This window comes from Apis dorsata, unplaced genomic scaffold, assembly GCF_000469605.1.
Source record: "Apis dorsata unplaced genomic scaffold, Apis dorsata 1.3 scaffold_227, whole genome shotgun sequence".
NCBI classification, from domain to species: Eukaryota; Metazoa; Arthropoda; class Insecta; order Hymenoptera; family Apidae; genus Apis; species Apis dorsata.
The window spans coordinates 468,733-481,653 of NW_006263509.1; the positions used below are offsets into that span (position 1 = coordinate 468,733).

Consider the following 12,921-nt stretch of genomic DNA (forward strand, 5'->3'; position numbering starts at 1 on the left):
GAGATATCAGGGTTTGTCAAAGTATTGATTCAGATTTTTATGCATTCTCTGTGTGTTATAAATTAGATTTGTTAGTTATAAACATTTGCATCTATGATATTCTCAGAGTCCTATTCTTTCTACATTATGAGCAGTTCTTACTTAGCTTTCCAGTACAGTAAACTATTACAAAACTAATGTTGCTGTCTACTATACAATTACAAAAATAATAACATTAATAGTTATAATTATTTCAAAATAAAATCTTAAATACACAGAAGGGCAAATAATTATAAAATTGGGACCTAGTTTAATTAAAAAATTTTTATCCTATTTGTAGTTCCTAGTTAATTTTACAGTAAAATGTACACACAATGATTTTTTCCATGATTTTTAATTAATTTATCAATAAAGACTGAATGCAGGTAGTACAATACGTTTATTATATATTATAAGTTATAAATTTAATTAGAAATATTATGCTTCTCTGATACAAAGCAAAATTTATGATGTTATAAGATTGTAAAAAATATAGTCTTACTTGAAAAAAAAACAAGAAAAAAGATAAATTGTAGAATGAGTTTGTTAAGCTTTAAAGCAAACTATTCATTATATAGCAAAAATAAAGTTGTTATAGCATTCTTTCCAAGTATTATGTATATACAAAGCTATGATTATTTATTTTCTTTACTGTGCTTTGAGTATGAATTAATATTTAATAAAATTCCAATATAATGCCTTGAATTAATGATGATTCAAAAGAATTTTTGATTGTTTTCTTTTTTTTTTTTGATAATGATCAATTTTTTTGGTTAAATATTCATCTATAATTGACAATAAGTGTGATTTATGAGCTTTTAGAATTTGATATGAATTTATTAACAAAAATGGCAATAGTTTGAACAACAATGTTCAATTCTCTGCATAGAATTATTATAATTCAATTTTGACATAATAATACCAAAGTTATTAATATTCATTAATATTATATACTATAATGAGATATATTGCAGACTTTATAAGATTTATGATTAATAATTGAAATTATGAAAGTTTGATTTATTTTTTTTATAATTAATTCTCACTGAATTCCATTATTATTCCATTAGGTTATGTATTTCGATTTCAGATTGTTTTGAATAATTTTCACAATTTGTGGATATGTTGTAATTGAAAATTTAGTTTCATGTTATTTCAAAAACATAATCAATTTGTTCATCGAACGTGTTATAACATCACCATTCAAATTATTGATATAATGTTTTAGAATTCTTCAGTCTTGTAAGCGAACAGTGTGAACGTGTATTTTTGAGCGAAAGATTGTGATATGTATACATATATAATATATAATATATATATATATATATATACTTGTACATATGTTGTACAGAGAGCAAAATATATTTAAGAGATTATGTATTTGTGTAAGTGCAAATTGAGAGTATATTATTTATGAGTATAAAAGCCTTAAGCAACTTTAATGTAAACGTATTAATAACGTAACAATAACAATAATAATTATTTAGAAACCCTTTGGTGTTCAATTGTACTTATGTGACGTAATAAATGTTTATAGTACCCATGCAATGTTTACGTGTACTTTTTTAGGAAGTGGAGTACTATCGCGATTACGTTTATTAAATTTCCTTTGTGAAAAATTATTATTTATAATAATTTTGTAAAACATGATTTTGTTTTTTATTTATTAAAATTTGTATATTTTATAAATTTGTTTTTTTATTTTTAAAAATAAAAACTAACCGTTAAATTTGAATTATTAATCCGCCATTTTGATTAAAATATTCAATTCTTTCAAACATAAATTCGTATAGAAAATATTATTAAACGTATGCATTATGTACTATAAAAAAAATTTATATAGTGTATATGTATCATAAAAAATTGTAATCCTCCTTATATATTATCTGCTTAATATTTTATAGATTATAAGATATGAAATGTATATACGAATATGTTACGATCTATATTATAATTTAAGAAATAGTATTAATTATTATTTATTAAGAATAAAATTCTATTTTTATAATTGATGAAATTTTTTTTTCATTCTAGCAATCCCAGTATAATTGTGTATTAATGAAGAAATTATGTATCTTAAACATCAATTATTTATCTAAATATATCTAAATACGAAAAATATTAAGGAAAGAAATATTAATAACTTACATTTCTCAAAATTCGTACAACTGAAGACGCAACTGAAAAACACTTCCATTTCATGTAGAATATTCATACCATTTTCGAAATAAGAATTCCGATCTGCTATGTCCATTGATTTCGTTTTACCGCGCAAAATGCAGTTCGGTGTCGCCATCTTGAAATTACTTTGACGATGATATTCAAGATTTCACTTACGCTTTAAAAGTTTCGTAGTCATCATAACGTTTTGATAAACACAAACTGTAATGATACTATAAACAGTCATCAATTATCACAATGGAAAATTGCACAAATATGTCTTTATAAAATCACAACATATTTTCACGAGAGATTGTCAATGCGCGCTTCTTTCAAACTTCGTCCGGAGAAGACTGATGTGCGTCACGTGATCAACTTGTTCTCGGCGCGACATACACGGGGCGTGTTTGCATGTATTACGATTCGTGCGCGTGTAGTGTCGGCGGACGGAACTCAAGTTTAGTCCGCGCCTCGGGATTCGACACGGCTCCTGGGTGTACGAGCCAACAGTGAAATAACGTAGAAATCGTTTTAATAAGTAGAAGAAAAACATACAAAGACGATATATAAGTTCATTTAAGTGGTGCGTTTATTTCTTTTGGATACGGAACGGATAATCTTTTTTTCTTTGCAATGTTCTCATTGTTGCCGTTCATCGTGCCGATTCTCGACGGTGATCATTCGTAGATCGTGTCGCTGCACTCGAAGGTATAAGAAAACATACAGTGACGACACAGAAAAAGTATTGTTTGTGAACTTATCTCGTTCGGTGGAATTTCAAAAGAAAAACACGGTTAAAAAAGACAGAAAGTGCACCGTGAAATCGTGAAGAGACAGAAAGAGAAAGAGAGAGAGAGGGAAACGGAAGAGAGTTACATTAAACGTCGCGTACTATGTGGGACGTCGCGTCGAGTGACATTCTAGCCTGGAGACAAAATGGGGCCCGTTGATCGGGCCCGGAAGATCTCAGGGGTCCGATTATCAACGGAGGTATGGATGTCATCGGGGACGGGGACGAGCAAACCCTCCAGGCGATTCTCGGTGAGTACAAGCATTTCATTACATTCGTTTTGTACTATAATATAATCGAAACCGCTAGCAGAACGGTTCGCGACGATTGACAAGCGTGACAGCCACGGGAATGTCGCGAATCCCTAACGTTCGCCATATACCTTGTCGTGTGCGTCGTACAAATACGTTTGGTTGCTTCGCGTTCGTCGTGCGTTGACCTTAAACGACCGAACACGGTTGATCGTATATTTTCGTGTTTCAGTTTTTAGCAAAGAGATAAACAGAGTTATTCTGCTATATTTTGATCTTATCCGTTCTTCCATTTCGAATATTCTCGAGTTTAATAAGCAAATTGAATTATGATCCGACATATTCAAGTGATTGCGGGAATTTTTAAATTTTTCTCTTTTAGGGATTTTTATTATACTATATTTTATAGTGTAGACACTTTTGATTGGATCATAATAATAGTAATTTTTATAAAGATTTTATTTTTAAAATTACTTCAAGCAATTAAAGAATTAATTTTTTAACATAAAAACGATATTTTTTTTGTAAAATTATAAAAATATAGGTATTTTTAAAAACTGTTATACTAGAATTCGATTTATATTTATCTGTATAATATTTGTGCGCGTAAAATGAAACAGTTGAATTATTCATGTATTATTGATGTATAGTATCATTCACAAATCCTTTCTAAATTGCACGAATCCGAAGAATTCTATTTGTAAAATTTTTAGTTCGCTCTGATTGATCTTCAAAGGAGAGTCGTTTGCCTACGTGGATACATTTACCCTACTTTTGCCTTGACTGTGCTTCTCCCCTCCATACTCGCGGAAAAACCGCCTTCGCATACCTGTTACACGTTTAGTTCAATGTATCTTGCTGCATCATTTCTTGTGAATTATCTTATTCCATTGTGAATATCAGTATTATACACTAATATAAATAACTATTCTTTTAATTTGTTTAATCTATCTATTTAAACAAGTATTGCTAGAAAATAAAATAAACATATTAATAGACATTGCATACAAGTTACTTGAATAACAGGTATTTTAAACGAGATCAATTAGATTTCATGCAATCGTATTTGTATACCTATAAAATAACGGGATTGACTGTATATTAATTCACATTCGTTTCATTAAAATTTCTGACAAAATACATTACATATACGTAAAATGAAATTTGCAATTTTAGGTTATATGTACGGATAATTAGATATTAAAAATAAAATTAAATAATATCGAATAATGAAAGATTCTAATGTGCCATTAATAGTCATCATAAGATGTGTTTTAAATATTTTTCCGCGAGTATTCACGACCTTTTCCAAATAATCGCGACCAAGATTGGTCTTCTACATGCCGAGTGCATTCACCTGCAACGAGTGCACCATAGCATTCTTTATCTGGGTCGGAGGTTGCAATGTAATGCCCGTTTCTCTCCGTTTAACTTGATCTTTTCTCAAGCTTGCTCTCAGTGCACAAGCGGAGAACTCGTTTATCCGATTACATTGAATTATTCGTTCGTGGATAAATATGATTAGACGCGTGGAGTACAGTTAATAGTTATAACCGGTAGGTTTCATTCTATTCGTAAACTATGTATGTATCGAGTAATTAGAGTATCTCGTGTCTTGAGCTTAAGCTGAATGGTATTAAATCGTTTAGTTTCAAAATACAAACTATTTTTTTTGCGTTGATGTTTATTTTTTTTTCACGAAGATAATTCTCAATTTTCTTAATTTAATCATTTCAAAATAGTTAGTGACAGATTAAGATAATTTTGCAATTTTTTATAATAAGATATAATAACTTGAAAATTATATGTTGTATAAGTTACATATTTTATTGTTCTTAATTCAAAATATCAATCGCTAATAAAAATTTTATGTAAAAGATTTATTCCTAGAGGAAAAAATTGCAAAAAGTACTTATCTATTTATAATCATACTTCATTATATTTAATGATTTACGTTTGGCTCTAATAATAATCTAACAATATCCATGCGATCTATTCGAAGGTTCGACTCGGAAAATCGTGAGAAAAGAAGAAAGAGAAAAAGAATTGATGTTCGATCGTGGTGATCCACTGGATGAATCGTATTCTCTCAAAACTACCGCAATTCCATTGGTCTTTGCCAATAATTCTAGTATTCTCTAACCATGGCTAGATAGACAGTGAAAGTCGCGCAGTGAACGTGCTTTTCCGTTTATTTGAAATTAACGGCTCGATACTTGGCCGTAACCTGTGCCAATAACCAACGCGTTTTGTGCTATGAAACAAGCTTTTACATTCACTTTTCGATCATTGTTAACGGTTCATCTTCAAAGACGAATAATCTAACCTCAATCGCTCACGACCATTTTCCATATTCTGCGCATGGAAGAATTCTTCAGAAAAGTTAGGTTATATTCACGTTTCTTTTCAAATAATAACATTTAGTAACATTTAGTTTTTTTTTGTTATTGTTTAATTAGACTTTTATCAAGAAAGAAGTTTATATTTATTAACTTATTATCCTTTTTTTTAAATTGAAGAGTTTTCAAATGACAAGATTTTTCAATCTAGGACAGTCTAAAAGCTTTCTTTTAAAATTCAACAATCATTATCATTATTTAATCCTTGCGATTCAATATCCAAATTATTTTCAACTGAGTCGAATTGCTAATTAAAAATTACATAACTTTGGATTTAAATATTATATTCGAAAAGTTAACATATTATTCCAATTACCAAGTGATCTTTTTTTCAACAATTTCAAAGATGATGATTTTCAATTATATAAATAATAAACTTTCAATAATAAACTTTCTCACATAAGTTGAAGAATTTTCACGATTTAATGGTCAACATATAAATCTCGAACCAAAGATCTTTTTCGCGACGATAATCGTGAAAGCCTTCGAGCTTGCTGAGAAAGAGAAGCAGGAGCATCTAACGAAATTAGTATAGTTGCGTTAAACATAACGGCATGAAACTTTCCTCGTTGCTAATTAATTCTTTCCGCGTGAAATTATGCAAGCTCATTCGATTCTTATATTGGAACCGGTAATTGATCGAATTAGTGAATTGATTTCGCGTTTATAGATCTCACGACACGATATCTTTTTTTTGTTATTTTAGCTTTTTATCACTTGATAATCAAACAAAAACTTCATGACATGTATATTTACTTTGACTCTTTAAAGTTGTAGACGAGATGTCTAGTGAATTGATTTGTATTCTAATCCATGCAAATAAGGAATTAATTGCATGGATTATGCAATCTATAAATTTTTTCAATTTTTAAAATATTATATATTTTATAGATTTGAAAGGATAATAACTTTAATTAAATCTTAGCTCATGATTCAATTATAGATTTTAGCTTTTTTTTGGAAAATTGAAAACAATTTAGATCATGATACATCATAATTTTGGAATTTTTTCATTTTTCTAGAAAATTAAAGCTGATGATTTTAGCTTTTAACTATCATGGATTAATTCTTGATAATTTATAAAGCATCTAAAAATTTATCTTTAATATTGATAAAAACCCGATATATTCTATAATACTCATCTAATATTATTCGCAAAAAGCAACAAAGCAACGAAAACTTCCCCCGGACGATATATTATAAAATCAAAAGCAGTTTTCCTGATTTGTACGGTGCTTATCACCAGTCCATGCAGAACGGCGCAACGACGCAAAATGAGCGTTAATGGCAATGTGCTCGTTCACGTGTGCACAAGCAGCCATGCATACACATACATACACACACGTGAAGTGGATGCAGCAAGTTGGGTGCACACGGTTGAACGCATGCACCTAACGTCATTGAATAGAAAAGAAAGATACGACCGGTCGGTGTGACTCTCGATCCCGTTTCCCGCCGTTTCAAAACGGTCGATTTTTCAAGTTACACGCGGTACGTGCCGTTATGAAACATTGTCTCTCACTCTGCTGCGCTGAATAGATAATCGGGTTCGTTCGACTTCAGGTAGAAACGAGTTGGCTGGATAGTTAAGTATTTATATACATCCTGGTTCTCAAGTGTAGCCACTTCTAATCATATCTTGTTTTGAAGTATAGATTATTAAAATTATTTTTCTTTATTATTATTTTTTTTTTATAAAGATTATTGCAATATGTACTACATTTATGCTTATCGTGGATGTCAAGTCAATTATAATTTATCTAAGTATCTGAAATCATTTCGTCTTTTCTATATCACTTTTTATCTTAAAGTGTAGTATTTGCTTTGATTCTTTTTATTTTTATAAACTTTTTGTTTGTGCAAACAGTTCTATGCTCATCAAGTTAAACAATTAATGTCAAAATTATTTTTGATAATTATTTTATTTCAAAAAATAATAAACTAAATGTGTAATAAGATTCGAATTTACACTCGTCGTTTACATTTTGCAAAATAATGAAAATTCATCTTCGTCATCAAAAAGACTTCTACGCCTAATAGAATTTCTTTGGGATATTCTTAGAAATTCATTTAAGTTAGATGCAATATCTTCAAAACAGAAATTTGCCTTTCATTCAACACAATATTGTACTTTGCAATATTTTACAATAAAATTATCTTGGAAGACAAATATGAATATTATAAAAGATCGGAGAATAGCATTCTTGAATAGTTCGAAGAATAGAGAGAGAACAGAAATTATAATACGAAATATTACTTTTATCGTATATTGTCTGATTAATCATAATTACAGCGAGATCTATCTAATAAAAAGTTCAACTTCCAAGGCATTGATTTTTTATTTCTTTTTTTTTTTTTTTTTTTTTTTTTTTTTTTTTTCTATAAGAAAATATCTCGAGACACACGTCGTACTTACTTATAGAGAACGCTTTACCACAAGCAATAACTGTAAACTGGCTGCTAAACGCGAGAATAAATACCGGTCTCTTCCGATTTTGTGTAACGCTTCTCTCCGATGCTAAGTCATCGAAGATGTTTGCTTCTCGTTCTAAACGAAAATCCTTAAAGGAAGGAAGAAGTAAGAAAATCTTTTCTTCAAACACGATTCACTCGATTCACGGCTATTCCAATCTTACGAAGAAATTCTATTGTAGACGTCAACTCTTTGAAAATTTTCTCTTCTTATTTAAAGAATTCTGTAAAGAATATGTCGTTTCTCTTTTTCTCTTTTTTTTTTTTTTTTTTTTATATCAGAAATAATATTCGAATATTTAAAGTTATATTTGAGTATCATTCGATTGGAATTTAATAAATATCGTAGTATAATTTTAGCAATAATTGTATTCGATTGTTCAGTAAATTGGATCGGTAAATCTAAACCAAAGTTAAATTGCATTAAGTGCATATCGAGAGGAATATACTGAATACACTTCCGTTCTTCCGCGGACGAGCGCATCTGTCGCTCTAGTTTCACCTTCGTCGAATTTGTCTATAAATAGGGACGAATGGTAGGTAAGCCGTACCGGTAGCACTAGTTTATTATACTCTATATAGTAATGGCGGGCATAAATTGCAACAAACGGTGTCGTCACGAGAGCCAATTTACTACTTGCTACTTGCGCCCTTGCGTCTCTCCGAACGCGACAACTTTCCTCTTCCTGAAAATCTCCTCCTCCCAAATCAATATCCCAAATAAGCAAATCTTCCGAGAATTATCTACGGAGATAAAATTTTTGTTCTAAACTTATTACACTCGAAGCCTCATTTCCTCCCAACAAAATTAATCGCCTGTTATTTCTTTTATTTCCGTCATATCATTCTTCAACCATTCTTATAACTCTATACGAGAAATCAAATTTTTAATTAAACATTTACATTCTAAAGTCTCAATGTCGCGACTCCAAATTTCCAAATCAAATCAAAAACCGATTCTTCCAACAAAAATTAATCAAAAAATTACAAAAATACATGGAAAGTATCATATTTAATAAATTAAATATTTCATTTCTCGTGAAAGTTTCTAATAATAATAACTCGACAAATTTTCAAACGGATCGAAACCAACAGGGTTCTGCCAACCAAATTAATCATCCGTTATTTCTTCTATCTGCCTCGCATTATCCCCACCACAACACTCTCTCTCCACATATCTACACGATTCAACCATAAGGTTCACGGGTTTACCTCGCGATTTCATGCCGATCCACCGTTACCTCCGTCCATTTTATTTTCTCCACCCACCCCATTCCGAACCCCATATCGATCGCCCGTGGCGGACGTTTATTTTCGACAAGGGACGCACGCCAACGACAATAAAACCGTTCGATCGTGGCCGCTTATCGGCGATCGGCGGACTTGAAGGATGATTTACGAGGGTCTGGTTGAAGCGACATGGCCGTTGATGAAAGCAGGGCGCAAGTTGGAGTTCGTGCCGAGCCACCCACAACAGCACATTGGTCGGTGAAAAGCTCATTGGTTCCGCCTTTCGGGACGAAAAGCTCGCGCATGCGCCGACCATTTCACCCTTTTCGCCCACCACCTCTCCGTCCAATCGCCTTTTGTATTTTAACGTTGTCCCTTTTCTCTTCTTTTCTTTCTTTCTTTCTCTCTTTCTTTCTTTTTATTTCGAAGTATGATACTTTTCTGTTTGTCGTGCGACCGAGCATGAACAATCGCGATGGATATAAATAACACGATGAGACACGAATCGTATTTTGTCAGAAGAGGAAAGCCTCGTTTGTAAAATTTTTATCATAATTTTTATCGTAATGGTTATGTTAAGTAGATTTTCGTTCGTAAAAAGTTTTTTTCGCGCGTAAGAATTATTTAAAAAAAAGAAACTATGTTGTAAAACTATTAAAAAAATATCTATGAAGAGCTCTTCATTGAAGTAGCTTTTTATCAAGTGATTACGCTTACTTTTATGCTAGTGAGATTGTGATTTTATCAGGGTATTGCAATAATTGCTTTCTAGACGATGACTCATATATATGATTCAGTATGATAACAGTAGTGAAGAAGAATAATGATATCTTTAAGTATTTCATTGTTTGTTTTTTCATTTAATAAAAGATCATACTCGAAGCTGAGATTGATTGTACTTTTTATTTTAATTCCACGAAATTAATAAATATTTTATCTCCCATCTCTTGATCATGGATTCACGATTTTACAATTTAAAAATTTAAATAACATCCATAATAATTTGTATATTAATGACAAACTTTATATGATTGTTATTTTTTTTTTGGAAGAAAAATTAATTCGATTAAACGAAATTAGATATATTTTTTATCAGATTTAGATTTTTTGAGATAAAAATTAAGCGAAAATTTATTCAATTGATTTAATATCCGATTCTCGCGAAAACGGTTTATTTAGTCAGAATTAATGTGGAACGATGTTGTTGATGACATCCTCGAGATTTTTTTTGCAATACACGTGACGCGTGCACTTTATTCGCATACGTATGCAAATAGGGGAACGGGTAGCGTGACATACACCGCGATGACAGGAGTGTAATTACGGAGATTTTGACACCTGATCTTTGTTTACGTATGTAGGGTCGTTGATCATATTTGCACGCGGTTACGAGTTAAACAAATTTTTGATTTGCGTGAAATAATAATGTTACATTCTATTGTGATGTTATGTGTATTATTTATAATTATTTTATTAATCATATATTCTTTTGTTTTTCTAATTTTTACATTTTTCCTCTTTTTTTTTTTTTTTTTTTTTTTTTTAATTTTTAAATTTTTTCTTTTTTTTTTTTTTTTTTTTTTTTTGGAATAAAATTAGATAAAAAAGTTTAAATTCATTAAAAATTCATTAATTTCATTCATAATTTATAAACAAGCGATTGAATTTAAATTTATATGAATTGAATTTAAATTAACGATTCTCATCATTATATACTTGATGTATTACTTAATGTACATGTAGATTATTATGTTGAGTCAATAGGATATTAAATATAATAACTATTTTATCACTTCTGAAAATAGACTTTCCGTCAGATTTGATAGAAACACATGTTGGAAGGATAATGAAGGATAATGTAATACTTATGCAAATTTTATTCTTTTTTTTTAGATTAATTTATACACTTTGTACTAGTTTTTTTCCCTCCTTTATTTTCTTATTTATTTCTTCTTCGCAAATCAATTTTTCTTTTTTTCTATTTTTTTACTTCTATTAAATGTAAATCTTCAGATTTTATCAAAAATAATTAATCCACCTAATTAATGGATACCACTAATCTTATTATTAGAAATACTCGTTTCACATAATTCATTTATTCGTTATTTCGAACTGGTTATATATTATTGAAATAGACATCATTTTTCTTCAAAATTTTTTCAAAATTTTCATATTACTCATAAATAAATTAATATCGCTAGCGTACAATATCAAACAAAACTGCTCTCTTTCAAAAAAATACATAAATGCCAATTTATCAGATAGTTTTCTGTATACACACTTGGGTGGGTGAACCTGTTCACACCTACGCAAAGTTCCCTAAGCTGCCTCACCCTTAAACCGCATTTGTACGTCTATTGCGTCAACGTGTGCGTATTATATCGACGAAGAAGTGTCGGTGAGACTCCTTTTCTGGACGGAAGAAAGGGGACGAACCAAAGGGGTGGTTTGTTTAATCGATGCCACGACTCTTTGATCCCGTTGTGTCCACAACCGTGTGTACGCTTGCACAATCATGCGGATCGGCCACAACGCGTCCTTTGTTTCCTTTGCATGCCACCGATTCGTGAAAGTAAACAGCGTATTCTATTCTTGCATTGGGTCGTCGAAAAATTCGCTTCCGTGATTATTTAATAATCTCGATGGAATTGAATTTCTATATTGTTTTTTTTTTTTTTTTTTTTTTTTTTTTTAATGAGGTGAACACACAAAAAAATATTTATTATTATTTAGGCATTGAAGAATTCTATTTTTAGGATTATTTTCAAAAAAAAATTTTAACATTATCACGATTCGTGAGTGAATTTTTTTTTTTTTTTTTTTAATTAACATTTCATTTCTATTCCAATTATTTCGGTGATTATTATTTGGAAATGTAAAAATATCTAAATTTCATCGTTGGAATTTTATCTTTAGATCCTTGTATCTTCAATCTTAGGTTTCTTTGCTTAATTAATCTCTAAAGTCTTAATTTGAGTCATAGTTTTTCTTTTCTTTTTTTTTTCTTCATCTTCTTTCTTTCATCTACTCCCCGACGGATTCCAGAAAGAGGAACTCGTTTCATTCTCAAGATCACTGTCTATCTACGTACAAAGTCGCGATGCATGAATTAGAAAGATCGCCTCGATCATAGATTGGCGGGAATTCTGAAATAGAGAACCGAGAAATTTTTCAAGGATACGCTCTCGCCGATTGAAAGTCTTCTCTCTTGATGGTCTCTCGAATACAATGGCGAATCGAAAATAATCTAATTTTAAAATTTCGATTTGAATTATATAATAATTATCAATAGATGCAAATATCTATGCCAATTCTTTTATCTTTTTTGTATTTTTTTTTAAATTTTTGAACTTCCTTGTAAAAATTTCATTGTATCTATTACGTGACGATGAAAATGATTAACACAGTTTTATTATTACTCAGTTTTGAATCTGACTGTACTTCGATACCATTGCATACTTGGCTGTACAATATGTTGTTTGAACAATCATGTTTCGTAGGATTCTGACGTAATTTAAAATTTTTCAATTTTCAATCTTTGCATTGCTAATTCTTTCTCTCTTTTTTTCTTTTTTTTTTTTTTTTTTTTTTTTTTTTTTTT

General features: G+C 30.1%; 1 protein-coding gene across 1 annotated transcript in view; it reads left to right on the top strand.

The window, feature by feature from the left end:
* The first annotated feature begins 2,595 nt into the window (after positions 1-2,595).
* The window catches only part of LOC102674129 (myelin regulatory factor-like protein), a 48,033-nt gene continuing 37,707 nt past the window's right edge, over positions 2,596-12,921 (top strand). The window contains exon 1 of the mRNA XM_031510432.1: positions 2,596-3,219. Within this exon, the coding sequence (XP_031366292.1) occupies positions 3,171-3,219 (49 nt within the window). The 5' untranslated portion in view covers positions 2,596-3,170. The remainder of the gene's footprint in view (positions 3,220-12,921) is intronic.